General features: G+C 37.1%; 1 protein-coding gene across 1 annotated transcript; it reads left to right on the top strand.

Annotated features, from left to right (window-relative positions):
- The first annotated feature begins 10,456 nt into the window (after positions 1 to 10,456).
- On the top strand, positions 10,457 to 19,482 carry LOC121387461 (sigma non-opioid intracellular receptor 1-like). Its single transcript, XM_041518582.1, has 4 exons — positions 10,457 to 10,637; positions 14,857 to 15,057; positions 17,055 to 17,147; positions 19,188 to 19,482. The coding sequence occupies exons 1-4, from the start codon at positions 10,472 to 10,474 to the stop codon at positions 19,430 to 19,432; spliced, it is 705 nt and encodes a 234-aa protein (XP_041374516.1). The 5' UTR covers positions 10,457 to 10,471; the 3' UTR covers positions 19,433 to 19,482.
- Positions 19,483 to 23,044: the final 3,562 nt, after the last annotated feature.

Genomic DNA, 23,044 nt, shown 5'->3' with positions numbered 1-23,044 from the left:
AATAGTGAAAAATCATTAAATATACATTACAAACAGAATTTGCCCTATTGCCCTGGCTTACACCATTAATAATAAAAAGTTATTAAATATACATCATAACAATAACAACACACACACACACACACACACACACACACACACACACACACACACACACACACACAATGAATGAAATGAATGAATGAAGGTTTAACGACACCCCATCACGAAAAATACATCGGCTATTGGGTGTCAAACTATGGTAATGCAAACAAATAAGGTGATGATCAACATCAATATAAAAATTCAAGATTTAAATAAAAACAGTGTAAAGAACTGTGCAAAAATACAAATATCACAGATAGATACTGACTTTTACTAAAAATTTCAATTTGTGCTGTATTGGCCATTCTCAAAGAGAATGTTACACCCCTGCACCACGGTGAGGTTACAGCACGCGCAGGGGTTCATACATACATACAGACAGACAGACAGACACACACACATACATATACATTCACATATACATATATGACTTCTTCTTCTTTTTAAACTAAGTAAGAAAACATTTTAAATGCTTAAATATTACCGTTAAATATATTTCTGAAGACATTTTTATTATTGATTTTAGGTTAAACCTTTCTCTGACCATTTTAGTTACCATAGTAACTACACCTTTCAAGACGTCACGAAATAACAGTGACGGTTTTACCAACACGTTCGGTATTCACCAAACTGTTATATGACAATTAATTTGTGTCCAAGATATGTCCAGGATTTCTACACTTAGACGTATACATCAAATCATACCTCTCAGCAGCGGATCCAGAAAATCCATTTGTGTGTGTGTGTGGGGGGGGGGGGGGGCAATGACATGAGGCGGAATGCCAAGGGAACTTTGGGGGAGGTTTAGAGGGGGATCGTAAAAAAAGAGAGAAAATATATAATAAAATTATAACTATAGCAAAATTTAAAATTTAAATCCGCCTCGGCCTCTGATAAGTGTTTGCAAAATAGTTTGACTGGTTCCCAAAGTGGTTATTCTGTTTAATGTGCGACGTAAAAAGAACAGTCTATATGCGTTTGCTGACAAATTTACCACACGTTTCGCAAAATAATATGCATTGGATTGTCTATAATTTCATTCTACAAACATTAGCAACAACCTACTGGCTGAATAATTTAACACAGGTTCCGCAAAATATTATGCATTGGATTGTCTATTTAATTTCTCTCCTGTCGATGGCAGGAACTACCGGGCTGTATCCACGACAGGCGTGCTTGAACAGTTTTCTGATTGTAGCACGCCAGTGATGACCAATACCCACATAATGATTTTGGCATAATTTCATAAATGACCTCGAAACTTGACAACTGATACTTTGTGTTTTTAAATGTTAAGCAAATTGCAAATATTAAAAATAACACGATAATCACAACACAATGTTCACAGCCATAGATACTGCGGAGGAGGGCTGGGAGTGTACCACCTCCCCCCCCCCCCCATAAGCGTACGAGACAGGGTGCAACGGGGGTGGGTGGGGGACAACCCCCTCCCCCAGGTCTGTAATAAATTCTCAAATTCAGGCAAAAACGATAGAGATATTCGGGCAAAGTGAACTGCCTGAAACCTTTTTACCATGTATTTCCATCATTCTATCCACAATATTAGTTCTAGTCCATGTAAAAATGCGTTTGGAAGAACTGCTAATATGAGTAAATGTGGTTAACTGGATTCAGACAATTCCAGTGGCGGAACGTATCCCAGTGGTAAATCGCTCGCTTGATGTGCAGTCGGCCGAAGATGGGCTCAATGGACTATTTCTCGTTCCAGCCAATGCACTACGACTGGTATATCAAAGGATGTGGTATGTCTGTGGGATGGTGCATAAATGATCCCATGCTGCTAATCGAAAAGAGTAGCCCATGAAGTGGCGACAGCGGGTTTCCTTCCTCAATATCTGTGTGGTCCTTAACCATATGTCTGACGCCATATAACCGTAAATAAAATGACTTGAGTGCGTCGTTAAATAAAACATTTCCTGTCCTGTTTCAGGCAATTCCGTTCAAAACAGGCAAAATTCAGTCTGCCTCCACCTATACATACCCTTCACTCTCCCTATTAAAATGCTGAAGCGCTTTTGTTTCATAGGCGGTTGACAAGGCTGGATATGAACGACAAAATCGTTATCCGTGTTCAAGACCGTATCTCGGCACAATTAAATGTAGAATCGAACTCGAATCTGACAAAATAGTGGTTGATTCCATGAATCCCTATCAAGTGCCTCGTCTATAGGAGGACAGCCACTCCTCAAGGAGATCCTTTGTTGGACAATACATCCTTCCTGAAACTCTCGTTCCAGCCAGTGCACCACGACTGGTATATAAAAGGCCGTGGTATGTACTACCCTGTCTATGGGATGGTGCATATAAAAGATCCTTTGCTGCTAATGGAAAAGAGTAGCCCATAAAGTGGCGAAAGTGGTTTCCTCTCTCTCAATATCTGTGTGGTCCTTAACCATATGTTTGACGCCATATAACCGTAAATAAAATGACTTGAGTGCGTCGTTAAATAAAACATTTCCTGTCCTGTTTCAGGCAATTCCGTTCAAAACAGGCAAAATTCAGTCTGCCTCCACCTATACATACCCTTCACTCTCCCTATTAAAATGCTGAAGCGCTTTTGTTTCATAGGCGGTTGACAAGGCTGGATATGAACGACAAAATCGTTATCCGTGTTCAAGACCGTATCTCGGCACAATTAAATGTAGAATCGAACTCGAATCTGACAAAATAGTGGTTGATTCCATGAATCCCTATCAAGTGCCTCGTCTATAGGAGGACAGCCACTCCTCAAGGAGATCCTTTGTTGGACAATACATCCTTCCTGAAACTCTCGTTCCAGCCAGTGCACCACGACTGGTATATAAAAGGCCGTGGTATGTACTACCCTGTCTATGGGATGGTGCATATAAAAGATCCTTTGCTGCTAATGGAAAAGCGTAGCCCATAAAGTGGCGAAAGTGGTTTCCTCTCTCTCAATATCTGTGTGGTCCTTAACCATATGTTTGACGCCATATAACCGTAAATAAAATGTGTTGAGTGCGTCGTTAAATAAAACATTTCCTTCCTTCCCTATCAAGTGCTTCGTCTACAGGAGGACAGTCACTGCTCAAGGACACCCTTTGCTGGACAACCCGTCCTTCCTGAAACCACCAGGCTCTGTAGTCCCTCCAGGGGGGCAGGGCGTAGCCCTGTGGTAAAGGGATCGATCCGCATATGTGGACCCATTGGGCTATTTCTCACTTCAGCCAGTGCACCACGACTGGTACATCAACAGCCATGGTATGTGCTATCCTGTATGTCGGGCTGCTGGTGCTCCCTTGCACTTGCCAGGGCGGGCGGTCTCCTCTTCCACCCCCACCCCACCCCCACCCCCACCCCAACTCTTTTCCTGTCCTGGACGGAGGAGCCGTCTGAGGCCGGCACCTGCGCCCAGGACAAGCATGCGATACAACAGCTTTTTTTCTGAATGTGCACGTAAAACCCTATGACATGACATGACATGACATGACGTGTTGTATACCACACCTTTAAACGTATGGCCGTTTGTCATATATCTCAAGAGCGGACGCACCACCAATCAATAACATTTAATTAGTTAAATAATCCGTAGCAACGGACTGTTACCAATGAAATAACAGCTGTTCGGGCGTGTAGTCAGGCGTGGGTTTATAGGAAGAGTTTCATACAATTGTTTTGCCGATTAACATACATTTTTTAACAATAAAAATTACGTATTAACTACCGTAAACCCTCGAATAGAGGCCTGCAACGATTAGAGGCCGGTGTAAACGGAAGGAAGGAAATGTTTTATTTAATGACGCACTCAACACATTTTATTTACAGTTCTATGGCGTCAGACATATGGTTAAGGACCACAAAGATATATATAGAGAGGAAACCCGCTGTTGCTACTTCATGGGCTACTCTTTTCGATTAGCAGCATCCCACGGACAGGATAGTACATACCACGGCCTTTGTTACACCAGTCGTGGTGCACTGGCTGGAACGAGAAATAGCCCAATGGGGCCACCGACGGGGATCGATCCTAAACCGACCGCGCATCAAGCGAGCGCTTTACCATTGGACTACGTCCCGTCCCGGTGTGAACAGAATGCATGTCCGTAGGAACAGTTGCCTGCCCGGACTTAATCTCCTAGGAATGCAGGTCCTAGGTCTAATATACCTAGGAATGCAAGTCCTAGACTTACATTCCTTAGGAATACTGGTCTGACTGCCAGGATATTAAGTCCGGGCCGGACTTGCATTTCTGGACAATCAAAATTTAAGTCCGGTGGTACTCATAAAAATTAAATTATAATGTAAACAAAACGAAAAGCAGTTTCCTTTCTGGTTTATTTAATTAACTTAGGATACTGGCGTCTCTCTTTATTTAAATATGTTTCTATTTATTCTAATAGTTTCCTTTTATATCATTGTTAAGAGTATGTACACATTTTGTTGACCTTATTACATGAGCAGAACCAAGATTTTTATTCATAGCGTGTTGTCCCAACTAATAAATGCTTAAACATTTAAAAGTAATGTTTAAAAACTCGAAAACATTTTTCGCAGTTCGGAGTATGTTATATGTATTAGTACTCGCAAATAAGTATAACTTGCCCATATGATATACCAACAAAATTATCTGTTAAACATTATGTATTTGATAATAATCATAATAATAATAATAATAATAACAATAATAATAATAATAATAATAATAATAATAATAATAATTCAGCTATAAAAATGTGATATTTGCGTTATATAAATTATCTTATTATTTTATATTTTAAACTTGTGCCTTTTTGTCAATAATGTTGCAGGAGCGTGTATATAGAGTGTGGGGTGGGGTAGCGTGGTCTAAACACCCTGAACTTCAAAGCAAATGTCTACTTGCCACAGTCTGGACCTCCCCCCTGCATAACTTACTGAACATGTACCTGCTTTGTCAAGTTTTCTCATTTTAAAAAATTAATTTGGTCTAACTCCCCCCCCCCCCCCACCTCCCCCCAACGCATATTGGGATCCATGATATCTTAGTCCGAATCAACCATATCATCGATTTAAAAAATGGTTTTCATTAAGGTTTATCAATTAATAGAAATATCAATGACTAAGAGTGGGTTTTAACAGCTCAATAGGTCACTACACAGACTAAAACAAAACAGTAACCCCTGAACATTTATCATACTGTCAATAATATGCACACACAATTTACAGATATACTTTTAAACAGACTAACTACTCCTGACACTTTCACACCTGAATGTTTTGGTCACAATAGGCATTCAAACTCTCTTTTTGGAGAAGGGGTGGGGGGTGGGGGGCTGATTTTTATTGCCCGAATAAAACTAAAATGTCCGAATCTGGAACACAACGCATATTTATATTCGCATTACTACCAAGAAGCTATATAGGATTTCAAACAAATCAGTCTGCATTTTTACATGGATTACAACTAATATTGTGAGCAGAATGATGGAAATATTATGGTGAAGTTTTCAGGCTAGCTCATTTGGCCCGAACGTGTCCATTGTTCCACCTTTCCCAGCACTGTGTGTGTGCGTGTGTGTGTGTGTGTGTGTGTGTGTGTGTGTGCGTGCGTGCGTGCGTGCGTGTGTGTGTCAGGTATAATAATATAGAGACCCATTCTTCCACTCGTATCTTATGCGGCAGTCAGTGATAATTAATTTCAAGTGTTTTGATGCTATTTGTAATTGTTCATCTATAAAAGTCAATTTTTCATGCTTGTTAGTTTTATATTGTAGTAACTGGTCATTATAGTACTAGTTATTAGTACTAACTACTAGAACTAAGCACAGTGTTCAAAGTTTTATTTCAGAGATTTTCATGAATCATAATATATGTAATAAGCAAAATATCGGAAATTCCAGCGGACAGGGGAATACTAGGATTGAAAGTCCCACGGACTAGGAGTACCAGGAATGAAAGTCCCACAGACTAGGATTCTGAGGAATGGAAGTCCCACAGACTAGGATTCCGAGGAATGGAAGTCCCACCGACTAGGATTTCGAGGAATGGAAGTCCCACAGACTAGGATTCAGAGGAATGGAGGTCCCACGGACTAGGATTCAGAGGAATGGAAGTCTAATCGGACAAAAATATAGAAAATCACAATTAATCAGATTGTGACTTAAAGTGAAAATATAAACTTACAAAACATATTATTAAAAATTATGTTGGTGTATATAGAAATTGGCTTTTGCTATTCGCCAAATGTTAAGGTTTTTTTAGTTACCAATTTTCATATATATATATATTTTTAAAACAATTTTGGGCTCCATATTGTTTTGTTTATTATATTTCTTCGTGTTGAACATATAGCCTACTTTATATCAGTCTGATTAAAATTAGCTCTACTGGTCTCGCTAGTAGATCTAACAGCATTGCGTGGACTCCCATGTCCAAGTGACATTCTATCTATAAATAACAATTTAAATATCAACCAATTACACTTCGCCTTGTATAACGTTATTCGGGAGCATACAAATTCTAAAAATATCGGTCGACACTATTTATGCAATAGGCGAACTTGTTGGTCTATTTCAACATTGAAAAAACACAGGAAAAAGTGTAGTAATAAACTCTGGATTGTATACTAGTATAAACAGATTTTATGGCTATATCATCACGGTTGTTTGTTTTTTTTCGTCTTGAAACGAATTTTATATAAAATTTTATATTGAAATTAGTTTCCGACATACTTTGTAATTCACCCGAATCATGTCGTATACCCTCGGCATAAACCCGAATGTTTTCAAATTCTTTTCAAATCACTGGCATGATTTTGCAAGTAAGGTTATGATTGGTCGAATGAAAGGTCAACTGGACATGAGCTCCAACTGGCTGCTGTTAGATCCACATGTAATAGTGGAGCTAATTTTAATTAGATTGACTTTATATCTGTAGTTGCATTATATACTTTTGAAAAAAGCAAGATGCTCGTCCTACTTCAATATGCTAACAAAAATGTAAGACGATTACAAAAATTCTCTCACGTGTCTGGACCCAATTTTACTATACATCGTAAGCCTAGCTTTACACGTAAATGTAAATCTACGACTAAACCGCAATTCTTATTACGGTTATAGTACAACATATATAGTTAGAAGTACACATATTTAATTTCATTTCGTCTTTAAAATGATCCATCTTCCGTAATGATGTAATTTTCTTGGTGAAATAGAAAGAAAGAAATGTTTTATTTAACGACCCACTCAACACATTTTATCTACGGTTATATGGTGTCAGACAAGGACCACACAGATTTTGAGAGGAAAGCCGCTGTCGCCACTACATGGGCTACTCTTTCTGATTAGCAGCAAGGGATCTTTTATTTGCGCTTCCCACAGGCAGGATAGCACAAACCATGGCCTTTGTTGAACCAGTTATGGATCACTGGTCGGTGCAAGTGGTTTACACCTACCCATTGAGTCTTGCGGAGCACTCGCTCAGGGTTTGGAGTCGGTATCTGGATTAAAAATCCCATGCCTCGACTGGGATCCGAACCCAGTACCTACCAGCCTGTAGACCGATGACCTAACCACGACGCCACCGAGGCCGGTTTGGTGAAATAGATGGCGAACACTTGTAAATACATGTTCGGTATAACTGCTAGTCGCAGACGTAATTAGATCAACTAGAACCAGAATCCCAGAAGGAAGGAACTGTTGTATTTTACGACGCACTCAACACATTTTATTTACGGCTATATGACGTCGAACATATGGTTAAGGACCACACAGATATTGAGAGAGGGAACCCGCTGTCGCCACTTCATGGGCTACTCTTTTTGATTAGCAGCAAGGGGTATTGTATATGCACCATCCCACAGACAGGATAGCACATACCACGACCTTTGATATACTAGTCGTGGTGCACTGGCTGGAACGAGCGAAAAAAATAGAGGCCTGCCTCGCATAGACGCCCAGGCCGGCCTCGGTGGTGTCGTGGTTAAGCTATCGGACATTTGGCTGGTAGGTAAAGGGTTCGCAGCCCAGCCCGGTACCGGCTCCCACCCAGATCGAGTTTTAACGACTCCGTGGGTAGGTGTAAGACCACTACACCCTCTTTTCTCTCACAAACCACTAATAACTAACCCACTGTCCTGGACAGACAGCCCAGATAGCTGAGGTGTGTGCCCAGGACAGCGTGCTTGAACCTTAATTGGATATAAGCACAAAAATAAGTAGGTTAGTTGTTAGTAGGTGTGTTAAATATGTGGGTGGTTGGGGGGGGGGGGGGGCTGTCCACCCCGTATCTAAAAAAAAATAGAATTTTTCATGGCAAAGACAAACTTGTTTTGATGACAGGTATTTTTGTCATATATATTTTTCTTTGTTGTAATTTCAAAGGCCATATGGACTTTCAAACTTTTAAAAGTTATATAGATGTCATTTTGTCGCCATTTGTAATATCATATGGAATTCAGTTTGTTGTAATTTCTAAGGCTATATTATCATATCTTTCGTGTCATTTCAAAAACCATATGGATTAACTTTGTGGTAATTGCAAATGCCATATGGACATCACTTTATCATAATTCAGGGCCAGCTCATTTTATTATAAATTTGGTGAAATAATTCCATGAAATAATTGATATTTTGTTAGAAAATAACTAGGTTTTTGTCGTTTTTGAAGTTTGATAAGATCATTTGGCGACATTTTCTGCGGACTCAGAGCTAGCCCTGTAATTTTTAAAGCCATATGGACATAACTTTGTTGTAATTTTTAAAGCCATATGGACATCACTTTGTTGTAATTTGTAAAGTCATATGGACATAACTTTGTTGTAATTTTTAAAGCCATATGGACATAACTTTGTTGTAATTTTTAAAGCCATATGGACATCACTTTGTTGTAATTTGTAAAGTCATATGGACATAACTTTGTTGTAATTTTTAAAGCCATATGGACATAACTTTGTTGTAATTTGTAAATATGTCATATGTCATATGGACATAACTTTGTTGTAATTTGTAAAGTCATATGGACATAACTTTGTTGTAATTTTTAAAGCCATATGGACATAACTTTGTTGTAATTTTTAAAGTCATATGGACATAACTTTGTTGTAATTTGTAAAGTCATATGGACATAACTTTGTTGTAATTTGTAAAGTCATATGGACATCACTTTGTTGTAATGTCTATGACCATATGGACATAACTTTATCTTAATTTCTAAGGTCATATGAACATAACTTTGTTGTATTTTCTAAAGTCACAAGGACATAACATGTTTGTAATTTCTGTGGCCATGACTTTATCATAATTTACCGGCCTCGGTGGCGTCATGGCAGGCCATCGGTCTACAGGCTGGTAGGTACTGGGTTCGGATCCCAGTTGAGGCATGGGATTTTTAATCCAGATACCGACTCCAAACCCTGAGTGAGTGCTCCGCAAGGCTCAATGGGTAGGTGTAAACCACTTGCACCGACCAGTGATCCATAACTGGTTCAACAAAGGCCATGGTTTGTGCTATCCTGCCTGTGGGAAGCGCAAATAAAAGATCCCTTGCTGCTAATCGGAAGAGTGGCCTATGTAGTGGCGACAGCGGGTTTCCTCTCAAAATCTGTGTGGTCCTTAACCATATGTCTGACGCCATATAACCGTAAATAAAATGTGTTGAGTGCGTCGTTAAATAAAACATTTCTTTCTTTATCATAATTTGGGGTGGGACGTAGCCCAGTAGTAAACCGCTCGCTTGATGCGCACTCGGTCTGGGATCGATCTCCGTCGGTGGGCCCATTGGGCTATTCCTCGTCACAGCCAATGCATCACGACTGGTATATCAAAGACCGTGGTATGTGCGATCCTGTCAGTAGGATGGTGTATATAAAAGATCCATTGCCACTAATGGAAAAATGTAGCAGGTTTCCTCTCTATGACTGTGTTACAATGACTATGTTTAACATCCAATAGCCGATGATTAATAAATCAATATGCTCTAGTGGTGTCGTTAAACAAAACAAACTTCTGCTCATCATAATTTCTAAGGCCATATGAAAATCACTTTGTTCTACGTAATTTCTAAGGCCATATCATATTTCCGTATTCTGGCAAATTACCAGCTGGGTATTGAGAAGTGATACGCCATTTATTAAACAATTGAACATGTATGGCCATGAAACAGTCACGGACATCAGACATTCGGAAAAGTTCGGCCGATTACGTTTTTTCCGAGTCATAAGTTGTTTTTGTTGTTGTTTTTTGTTTTGTTTTGTTGTTGTTGTTTTGTTTTGTTTTTGGGGTGTGTTTTTATTTATTACATTTGTCCCCAAAGGTGGGGAGTTCCCCCCAAATTGATCCCTATATGTAATGTTGCCTTTATTATTTTAATTCCTGGTACGAAATTACAATGGGACGAAATCGCATCGGTACAAAATCACTAATGGTACGAAATGACCGTGGTCCAATCAAATGCCGTTATCATGGGATGGTTTCGCACGATTGTAAAATGGATATTGTTTATAACATTTAGTATATTTTGTATTAAGTATTGGCTAGAAAGAAAGACATATTTATTCTGCGCTGAAGGTGTGGCGTCGATTGCAAACAGATATGTCGGTAGGTTGTTTCAACAGTCAGAATGTCCGATCACCAACTGTTTTAAAGTTCCAAGGGCCTGTTCAATGTTTATGAGTCTGTGAACCCTGACCTTCCTGGTTGCACGCCAACATTGACATTGTTTTTGTGGGAAAAACAAAGTAGAAAGTTTGTTTTGTTTAATGACACCACTAGAGCACATTGATTTATTTATCATCGGCTACTGGATGCCAAACATTTGGTAATTTTGACCTGTAGTATTAGGTAGAAAACCTGCAAAGTGTTAAAATCATTAGTAGCAAGGGATCTTTTATATGCACCATCCCACAAACAGGATAGCACATACCACAGCCTTTGATATACCAGTTGTAGTGCACTAGCTGAAACGAGATAGCCCAGAGGGCCCTCCAACGGGGATCGATCTCAAGTTTTTGTCGAAGGACATGCTAATAAATATTGCCTGAACTAAATGTTACAGTTTTGTATTTTAACTGCACATTTAGGGGATAATATTACTGTGTTTCAACAACGAAAAATAGTGATGTTATCCCTATTTTAATACTACACCTATTAGGAGTATCTGTAAGACATTTTATTGTGTTTTTATTAAAGAAATCCCACAAATATAAACCAAAAAAATTATCTATTCTCCTTACTTACGATATTCAATGAAAACGCTTGTACTAGTTGTAGTAAGCAAAATTATGATGTAATATTTTTTTCGTTCTCTTCACATGATGTCACTGACTTAGGAGTGACCCAAATTGCAAATTTATCAGCATTGTAGTCTGTCTTTTGAACATGATTTATTGTAATTACTACAGGATACATTAAAAGAAATATCTGCAATACAACCGTGTTCGGTGTATCGGCGCGTCCGGTGATTCGGCGCACTTGGTATTTTGCTCAAGTATGCTTAGGAAGTTGTCATGTTGTCGGTATTTTTAACGAATTAAAGTTTAATTCCATTTTCAATGTTCAATCAAGTATTGATCAACATATTTATTGTTAAGGGTACTATTAATGTGTTTTTTATAGAATTATCAATAATTATATATAATTTCAAAATAAATCATTCACCTGCTTTCGTGCATATAAACGCGAAGTAGGTCAGCCTTATTGATATTAAGAATGTTAAAACCAGTCTAAAAACACCTTTCCCGCATTTTTAAAATTACAGTAATTATTTGTTTTGTTTATTTTTATTTAAACTGAAAAGGAAAACACAGATAAATACAAACAAAACAAAAGTTTTACACCTTAATTGACAGTCATTCCAGTTCACAAAATTTTGTCACATTGTTACAACAAAAAAAATATATATATTTTTTAATAATAATAGCGAAATAAGATCCACGTGTGTGCACAATCTACCAGAGAAAAAAAAAATCCATGTAGGCATCTTAGCCATGCATAGTAATGAACATGTATGCATCTGCAGTAGTGTGTCACTCAAGAAAACGATTCTGAAACTGATCACGAGATGGGTAATGTGTGATCATTCGTTTTCATAGTGATATTGTTTAACAAGACAAAACAAAAAAGTAGCCTACTAAAATAATCCTGGGATAATAGTGTGGCATTTATTGGCATCAAAGTGAGATCATAGGCGGTTTATAAATAGCGAGGTCACCGATCCACATCTACTGCGCCGAATCACCGGACATGGAAATCGTTTTGGATACAAGGGGGGGTGTCTATATTTATGGAAAATTTTAAAATGTTTATTTACTACAGACATAAAACAATTTGTAGTGTATCTCAGATTATGCACTGCTTCATTGGTGAGAGACATATTTTATTAAGTATTTCACAGTGTTCACATACAAAATGGTCTTTGAATGCTTAGGTGTGCCGATACACCGGACAGCACTGTACTCTATAAAAACTGTTCACATAAAGAGTTTGATGAAAACTGGGCACCTTGGGCCTGACAAAGATGTCTAGAAAATTAAACTTAGCCTTAATAGTTAAAAATAACTCCAATATAAGACACATACTGTTGGTGTGGGGTGTGTTTTTTTGTAACCTAAAAGCCATTAACATTTGTTTTCTATATTTGGAAATGTGGATTTTTCTTTTGTTCTTTTCTCTCTGTCTATCTGTTTAATTTCTCTTTTATTATATATTTATTCTGTCATTAATTTTGTGTTCCAAATTTGACTGTTTCAATTAACTAGTAATTTTATTGAATGCACTTTATATTTATGTATCTATTGTAAGATAATTATTTCAGGGCCCCAACCCTGACATTATCAATATATAAATATCTGGGACAATAAATATATTTAAAAAAAAACCCCAGAAAACCCCCCAGAAAGAAATAATTTTTTTTAGCTGTTTAATTTCTGTTGCAAGACATACGGATATGATTGGTCTTCATTTTGTGAGTGGCGTTTCAACCTCATATTGAATTATTTCGAGGAATTCGCCTGGTTTAATTTTGTACAAAAACCACGTTGATGGGGTAGGTATACAAATTTATAACTTGCTAACATATTTTCACTTAAAGTTTATATAAATACATAAACTAATATGCATTTACTAAAGGGCAAGTATTATTTTCAAAAGTTTTTCAGTATTGTGCGATATTTTAAAGCAGTTAATTTGTTTAAAATTGCTTTTAAAAAATCAAAACATTTCCATCTTGTCTTCTTTATCAATTTTATTGTCACAAAAAGTATGTTCTAAACGAAAATAAGGTACTTCAGATTGTAATATAATTATTTTTGATGAACCTGCTTGTACCCTTTTGAGAACACAAACTAGAAGAGCAGACCACAAGACACATGCTTGTGACTGCTGCGATCGATCAGTGACCGGACCTTACTTGGGGTGGGTGGGTGCACGTTCATTGCTGCTAATGAAATGTTAAAAATTACAGTGGCACGAAATAATAACAAAATAGTAACAATAACATTATTTTCATCTGAAGTTAGTAATTTTGTTGAAAATTATTTATACCGACGTTTAAATATTTAATGTAAGACGCGTAATTAATATACTAACGAAAATACGACACGTGAGGCTAAGTGACAGCATATTGGACGAGTTCTCGGAATTTAGTCATTGTGATAAATCCTGGTTGCCCATGACAGTATAAATCCACCATCCGATTTATCACGAAAATTAACCAATGGAGAAAAGGCTTATATGAAAGTTGTATTAGGATTCATAATTAAAGGAACCATAGAAATAGGTGTAATGTAATAAGCAAATAAAAGGTGTAATGTAATAAGCAAATAAAAGGTGTAATGCAATATAAGCAAATAAAAGGTGTAAACAATTTTTTAATTTGAAGTGACAAAACCAAAAATATATAAAATAATCAAAATTTAGTTTTTAATGTAACGTGTGATATTTACTTGGCAAATTGTTTAATAAGCATTAAAAATAATAATAAAGTGCTGCATGCTTAATGGATGATCTACATAATAATGTCTGTTATATGGCTTGATAGTAGGACAACTTGCCTAGATGGCCCTGTTACATGTAGCTGAAGGCATGGAGTTCGAATCCAGGCCTTACCACTGTCATTAGTAATCTTTAATGCAACATTGTGTTAAGCATTCAGTGCTGCCACTTTGTACTTTAAAACAAATATAATACTTTTTTCTTGGAAATACAACTTTTTATACTTTTAAAATACTTTTTTCACTTTTTAATACCTTTTTCTGCAAAAAATAACTTTAAAAATCCAATTTAAAATTTGACCATCGTAACATTTGTGCTTTGCTAGTCTGTTTTTAGGAGTGGTTTGTTCTTTGTTTAGTGGAGTGTTTGTAGAACTCTCTGATCCTGCTGCTCTCAGTGACCAAGTGACAGGGAACTGAAATATGCAGAACAGTGTATTCAACAATCACAAATCCTCACAACATAGTACACACCATTCCTTGAGGTTGGTCATAAGCAGCCAACATTAGTAGGACAAAGATAACGAATGTCATATGGTTACCTATCTGGGTAAGTTGATGAAAAATGAAACATTTTAAAAAGCTTTTTTTTAGACCATTTTGATACTTTTTAAAAAAGATGCAGAATGGCAGTATTGAGCATTTTGAGAGTATCGCTAAACAATACACGTTCACTACCAGGCCCATTTAATTTTTGTATCTCCGGCGTTCAGGGGCCCTAACGCTCGCCATGAAAGTCCAACTTTATCTGTAACTGTACATGATAAGGCTATTATAAAAATTTGAACTCGGTATCTTTAAACATGTTTATTTTATAAAACTTTCAGGAGAGGATCCTACAGTTTCATTTGAGCAAATTCATAAAGAATTCCTGTTCAAATATCCTGGTCACATCCTGGATCCAAAGGACATACAATGGATCTTCATGAACGCGGGTGGATGGATGGGTGCGATGTATCTGCTGCATGCTTCTCTGTCAGAGTATGTCTTATTTTTTGGCACAGCGGTCGACACCACGGGGCATTCAGGTAAGCCTATTTCATTTTCACACAGGGCATTCAGGTAAGCCTATTTCATTTTCACACATGGCATTCAGGTACGCCTATTTAATTTTTACACAGGGCATTCAGGTACGCCTATTTAATTTTTACACAGGGCATTCAGGTAAGCCTATTTCATTTTCACACAGGGCATTCAGGTACGCCTATTTCATTTTTACACAGGGCATTCAGGTACGCCTATTTAATTTTTACACAGGGCATTCAGGTAAGCCTATTTCATTTTCACACAGGGCTTCTAGAAGTTTTACAAAATTGACTAGCCATGGGATCAGTGATTTAGAAAATTGACTAGCCACAATGAAAATTTTATTAGCCCTACTTTGCTTTTAAGTTAATACAATTTTACTAATTGTAATAATCAGATCATTATGTCACCTAAAGAGGGAGATAGAGCTTTAAAAAAAAACTAAGATTGGGGTTTGGGGGTTGGGGCAAGATATTCAAATTTACAAAAGAGACTTGAATACAGAATTTCACAACTTTTTTTCACTAGCCGTCGGGCACGGCAATAGTAGTTATTTACTAGCCCAACATTGAATATCACTAGCCATGGGAGTGGGGCTACCATAATCTAGAAGCCGTGTTTTACACCTTGCTGTGAAAAACATTGAGTGGAGTAATTAATTTCCCACCTAGGGAGCCATTTTATATGTTATACCATATTGACGGGGTTCGTAGCGGTCTTTACATTTCTTGACAGTCTTTGAATTTGAAAACAAATATTTTTAGGTCTTTGAAAGTCTTTTAATTGTAATAAGTCTTTAAAGTCTTTAAATTCTTGTATTGTATTCATTCTTTTATTTTATTGTTCATTTTTTTCAATCAACATCAATACTCTGACCTTCTTTCTGCTGGCATAGCTACATCATAATACAATACTTTTACAGCTACATGTACTTGATATTTTCCAGTTACAGGTATAACCTGTCATGATGCATATACAAAAGCCCAATTTCTTGCTATAGACAGCAACGTAAACAAACTGATTTGGTATTTGTATTGCTTTCTATTGTCTTTGACCATTGTGTAAAAGTCTTTGAATTTGTTTGGTCTTTATATGGCTATGAACCCTGATTGAGCATTATATATTTAATCCGGTTAATAGATTTTTAGGTAAGCTTTATTTTAGATCTCGCAATAAAAAAAAACGATTCAGGGAGTAATTAAAGGGACATTCCTGAGTTTGCTGCATTGTAAGATGTTTTCAACTAATAAAATATTTCTACGATTAAACTTACATATTGAATATATTTTCTTGTTTACAATATCAGTGTCTGTATATTCAATGTTTTTCTGGTCGTCTTGATATTTGTAAGAAGCCCAAACTGGATTTTGTCTTCAAATAATTTTGTATGTACGAAAAAATTATATTTTAGGAAATAAAATAAAATTTAACCTAGTACAAATATTAAAACGATCAAAAACATGTTTAATGTACAGCCACTAATGTTTTATGCAGAAAAATATATTTGATATGTAATTACAATCGTTAAAAAGTCTCTGTTAGTCGATAACATCTTAAAAATTGCAGCAAACTCGGGAATGTCCCTTTAACTGCTTTTCTAACTTAGATTATGGGGAGCTATTTAAGACATTACCACATAAATTAAGGGTAGCTAAAAAGTTCTCTCCTTGAACTAGTCCCGGGAGTGATGGGAAGCAAGCAAACCTCGACATGAACAACATTGAGGGACATAAGTAATTGTTTCAATTGTTACATAAAAATTCACATCCCAAAAGAAGCTAAAAATTACTCTTTGAACTAGCCGCAGAGGGGGGTGGAGTGGATGGTGATGGGGAGCAAAGATAACCTGATTCATTGTTACCCCTCACCCTACATATTTGTCGAATTGACATACATAAATCCGAAATAAAGTGGATAAAACTTTGTTGATGGCAAGGAATAATAACCAGTTATTGGTTTAGTGGTTTTTTAATTTAATTGTCTATATTTTTGTTTTCAGGTCGTTACTGTGCTAACATTTCCGACACCATCTTAACTGGGTCATTTCGCCAGTGGCGTGAAGGGTCGCTAAAAAGTCACATGTACGGACCAGGTAAAATTGTGAAATAAAAGGGTTAATTTTATTTAATTTTCATATTATGTTGGATTGTAGTAAGTCTAAAGCTGTATCCTAACCGGACGCGAGTGATGCAAACGATTATTTTAGAAATCATTGATTTCAGTTGCCATATCCTAATCGCACACTTACATTTAGGATGCGGCACTTGAAATCAATGATTTCTAAAATAATCGTTTGCATCACTCGCGTCCGGTTAGGATACAGCTTTAGAAGAAAAAACGCTACATTTTTCCATTAGTAACAAGGGATATGCACTATCCCACAGACAGGATAACACATACCACAGCCTTTGATATACCAGTTGTGGTGCACTGGCTGGGGCAAGAAAGCTCAAATGAATACGTATTATTACTTTAGTAGGATAATTGCAGGTTAAATAAAATAACTGGTTACTGTCTTTTATGCTGCACAGATTGAATGATGATTGCAGATTCTCGTGGCATTTGCCGTTCTTAGGGCCGCTTTCCATCAATGTGAGTTTATCGATATATATGTATATATGTACACAGTATCTTCCTTTTCCATATACGCGATTCTGCATGCGGCTATTCACTGTGTTAAAAAAAGTTGATCAATGAGTGATTTTTCTGTGCACAAGTTTTTCAGTGTGGTGATGTCATAACGCGAATTAATTACTTTCGGTTTCCAAATGATTCATCCAGGTATTCTCTAGGTCCAAATATAGGGTCCTTCCCAAAAGAAAGTGTCACTGAAAAGTCCCAATTTCGGTACGGAGGTCGGGTCATAGGTTTTAATGTGCACATTCAGAACAAGCTATTGTAGCACATGCCTGTCCTGGGCGCAGGTGTCAAACTTTCGCGGGCTCCACCACCCAGGACAGGAATTTTGGTACTAAAAATTCCCAATGTACTTCCCAATATATATATTTAATTATATTTGTTGTAATAAATTAATTTATTTGTGGTGTACTGTATCATTCTGTGGCCTGAAAACGTATCGCAGGTATGATTTAATTGTCTAGTTTCCCAATCCCATCGTACATAGGACTGGTAAAAAGAATCCTGGATAAATTCCTGGTTTAAAAGTACACTTCGACAACGCAGATATGGTAAAGCACATTTTTTCTACTCGGTATCTTAAACATGCCACTGCTTTCAAACTAATTGTAATTACTACTTCCATCCCAGTGGTAAAGCATTCACTTGATGCGTGGTTGGTCTAGGATCGATCCCCATTGGTGGACCAATTGAGCTATTTTTCATTCCAGCCAGTGCTCCACAACTGGTGTAACAAAGGCCGTGGTATGTACTATCCTGTCTGTGGAATGGTGCATATAAAAGATCCCTTGCTGCTAATCGAAAAGAGTAGCCCATGAAGTGGCGAAAGCAGGTTTCCTCTCTCAATATCTGTGTGGTCCTTAACCATATGTCTGATGCCATATAATTGTAAATAAAATGTGTTGAGTGCGTCGTTAAATAAAACATTTCCTTCCTTCTAGGATTCTGGTTTCTAACTAACATAATTACTACTTCCATTCTAAAATTGTAATTTACTTTCTAACAGGGGACAGAGTCTTCCACAAATGGGGAAAAGTGACCTCGGTCTCGTGGTCACATGGTACATGGATGGTAGAGTACGTCTGTGGTTTCATTCCTTCCACCCTGGGGTTCTAATTTCATGATTTATTTTTGAACAGGGGCCACAAGTTCTCCACATTTGGGATTCTAATTGGATAATGTTTTTCTTAACAATACCACAGATAGCCACAAGAGACAAACACCTTTCGCAGTTGGTGAGACATGGCCTGGGTTGTGGAAGTGAACAGCAAAAGTAGCTGAAAGGCAAATGGGCAAGAAATAGAATGGAATTCAAAGGAAAGGAAAGTGGTCTGTGGGATAAAATTTTTTTTTTTTTTTTAAATTCATGTTTTGTTTTTGAACAGGGTGAAGTGACCTCGGTCTCGTGGTCACATGGTACATGGATGGTAGAGTACGTCTGTGGTTTCATTCCTTCCACCCTGAGGTTTTAATTTTATGATTTATTTTTGAACAGGGGACACAGTCTTCCACGAATGGGGTGAAGTGACCTCGGTCTCGTGGTCACGTGGTACGTGGATGGTAGAGTACGGCCGCGGCTTTATTCCTTCCACCCTGGGGTTTGCTCTCGCCGACACAGTATTCAGTACACAGGACTTTTTGACGATGTTTTATATATTTAGGATTTATACAAAAGCTCTTTTACTGGAGGCTGGGTTTTATCTGTCCGAACTGAAGGAGACCTTGAAAGACTCATTATAATGGAGAACATCACCGCTTTTATATATTTTTATAATAAATTGTTAAATAGACAGATGGTGTTGTCTTGTTTAAATTTCTTTGCTTGTTTATACTTCAAGGCAATCCCTGTCCATAGCCAAATTAGCCATTTGTTCATTTTCATACAAAGTGGCTAAGACATTTGGCCAGTAACATTTTCTTTAAATTGACTGCTTTTGAATATCTTTCAAGGAAATATATATTTTGTTTTAGCTAAACCAGAACTGTTTCCAGTGAAAACCCTAATATGTATACTTACTTTCATGCTTCTATCCACTTATGGTTCCAGCACTCTCTACTGAGCACACAACTATCTAGACTATCCATTAAAGTTTAATGTTGGCTTGAAGTTTCTCTGTTAAAGCAATAAGAGAAACTTAAGCAAACATTAAACATTAAAAAAAAAGACATTATGCAAAAATAAATCTTTAAATATTCCCAAAATATACTAGACGTATGGCTGTAAACTTATGGTCAAACAGAAAGTGAAAATTTGATCATATATGAATTTTAAGCAAATGGTTTTTATTTTATTTTATTTTTGTTTATTGACCCCGGAAAACAAATATAGCAGTGCAGTTATTGGGGCCCTGGTATCGCTACCTTACAGTCGTTTCATTTACAGTCGTTTTATAGGTCAAACATTGTACATCGGTGAATAGTACTGATTTATGTACAAGTATAGTATATGAATCCAACAGTAATAATGAACATAAATACATGTATACCTGTCAACTCTCATGCTTTTGGTGCAAGTCTCACGAATTCATAACGAACATCATGCTCTCACACAAAGTTACTATAATCTCACATTTTTTCACTTTCTGTTCTCACGAATTTATAATGGTCTCACGCAAAGTTGCTATAATCTAAAAAAAAAAAAAAAAATCAAAATATTTTATAATCGTGGTTTATATTTTAGAGCTGAATGGAATTATATGCCGATTATGCAGGTCTCTGAATTCGTTACCTGTTAATAATAATACATCATATTGAACCTACCCTCGGTTCAATACCAACAATCACTCGTGGGTGCTACCGATGACAGACTTGTATGGTTTAACATTAATCGTATTAATTAGTAAAACTTGCATGCGCTCGATTTTTATTTTTAGAGATTTCCATTTGGACTTAAAACGAACGACAACAGAAAACTTCGCCCTGGACCCAACCAAGAGCATGCAGTCCCTGGACCCCGATTTCTAATTTTCTCACGCCTAAGAATTGCCACAGGTTGACAGCTCTGTAAATAAATAAACATAGTTTATAGTTTTATGGGTTTGGAAAAAATTAAAGGGAAGGAATGAAAGAAAATTTATGAATTTACAAAGAAAAAATTTGAAATAGAAAAATAGTACTTGAATCATCATCACCAAGTGCTACCATTATTGCAGTTGTTATTTTACATACACAGGGATAATGCAGGGGCATTGGCTGGGGGGTTCGGATGACCCCCCCCCCCATAAGGTAAATGGTCCCCTTTCAGAACTAAAACACAGGTTTATACATATGGAGTTTCTGGTGGTTCAAAAACAAAATAGAAAAAGGGTCCACTTGGTTCATATTCGAACCCCCCCCCCCCCCCCCCCCCCATCCCCCAGGTCCAGAACACACAACGCACCTGTAATGTGCAAGATGTAAATCAGTTTAAATTTAAAAGAGACCAAGAGAAGGTAGAGTGCTTTAAAAGGTAAGAATGAGAAGGACATGTTTTATTTAACAATGCACTCAACACATTTTATTTACGGTTATATGACATCGGAAGAAAGAATGAGGACTTTAACCAAATGTTGACAGTCGTATATAGTCATTTTGTTGACTTGTGTTAAGTGTTGAATGTGAGCCCCTCCCCCACCCCCTAATTTTTATTTTTATTTAAAAAAAAATCTTGTATAAAAACAAAACCAGTTTGGCAGTGGAATACTTTTATTTCATAAAACAATAAAATTAATACATAATGTGTTTGTCCCACAGACAAATGGAATATACAATATATTTTTATTTCATTTGTAATATCAAGATGGTAAACATAAGACCTGCATGCTTTCCATGAACATGATTTTACACACAAGTTTATTCACAAGCCCATAGACACAGTACCTTTTCCACATATGTATCCGCATGTGGGGGGAAAAAGCGATTTTTCACATGCAAGTTTTCAGCACAGTGATGTCAAAATACAATGGGTAACTTACTAGCAGCTTAAAAGTACATTTCAATAATATCAATTTAAAAAAAATATTAATCCGCTTGGCCTTTGTTGAACCAGTTATGGATCACTGGTCGGTGCAAGTGGTTTACACCTACCCATTGTGCCTTGTGGAGCACTCGCTCGGGGTTTGGAGTCAGTATCTAGATTAAAAATCCCATGCCTCGACTGGGATCCGAACCCAGTACCTACCAGCCTGTAGACCGATGGCCTAACCACTATGCCACAGAGGCCGGTCTACATAGTCTTAGAGAGCAAACCCACTATATTTTTACAATAATAGCAAGGGATCTTTCATATGCACCATAGCCAACAGACAGGATAGCACATACCACAGCCTTTGATATACCAGTCGTGGTGCAGTCTGGAATGAGAAACAGCATGATGGAGATCGATCCCTCACCAACCGTGCATCAAGCGAGTACTTTACCACTAGACTACACCCACCCCACCCCACACGGGGGGGGGGGGGCACCGTTTCTTCAACACCAAAGATTATGCACTGGCCCTCCCCTGAAAGACTAACTACTATATATAAATGTAACTTCCTCCATCCTTTTCCCCACTTTCAATCTGTTGGAATATTCCAACACCTATAATAGGCCTATACAGCAGTACATTGTAGTGAGCATGTTTGAATACTTACATGTAGGTGGACACATACTAAAGGTCACTGGTTGAGCAGGTTGAGTCTGTTTATTTCAGGCTATATACATGTATACAAACATCACAGACAGCTGTTTTGTTGAATAAATAAATCTGATTGACCTGCATTATGACAGAGCTTTTCTAAAACAAATTTTTAAATATCTATGTAGTATATGCTGTAAATAGTTGACAGGAAACAAGAATTTGGCAGATTTAAATATCTCTGCCATAAAAAACTTCAGTGCACTATGAAGAACATTAATAAGTGCAACCAAAAACCAAGTTTCACTGAACTAGGACTTGTAATTTGTGAGTAACTGATCTAAACACAAACCTTTAACATTAAACATTTAACGGAAAAGATGATGCCATTGCCACCATCAGAAAGGCAGTACAGGTCTACATCTCGATTTTTTACTTCTCATATAAAAAAAACACACATTTTGAGCAAGATGACTAGATACATTGAATTTGCCAAATCTGATAATTTAATGATGAATATGCAACAGTAAATAAGCTGTAACAGTTGAAAATATTTTACACTGCCTTAAAAAAGTAGGGTCAGTAGCTTTAAGCTCAATTACGAGAACAATGTGAAAATCTTCCCCTAATCTAAGTCTGGGAAGCAACTGATGACTCCCCTCAAATTGTTTCCATGGCGACAACATTTTATAAGATGCATGACATGAGATCCTGTGAGAGGCAAAGTTTGAAACATAAAACTAAACCAGTGTTTT

This window comes from Gigantopelta aegis, chromosome 13 (assembly GCF_016097555.1).
Source record: "Gigantopelta aegis isolate Gae_Host chromosome 13, Gae_host_genome, whole genome shotgun sequence".
Classification (NCBI taxonomy): Eukaryota; Metazoa; Mollusca; class Gastropoda; order Neomphalida; family Peltospiridae; genus Gigantopelta; species Gigantopelta aegis.
This window is presented reverse-complemented; position numbering and strand designations above follow the sequence as displayed.

Coding starts and splice junctions, on each gene's coding strand:
- LOC121387461 (XM_041518582.1), top strand. CDS start 10,472: ATGACCGTGGTCCAATCAAATGCCGTTATCATGGGATGGTTTCGCACG. Junction 10,638..14,856: donor GATTGCAAACAGATATGTCG/GTAGGTTGTTTC, acceptor TAAAACTTTCAG/GAGAGGATCCTACAGTTTCA. Junction 15,058..17,054: donor CGACACCACGGGGCATTCAG/GTAAGCCTATTT, acceptor TTTTGTTTTCAG/GTCGTTACTGTGCTAACATT.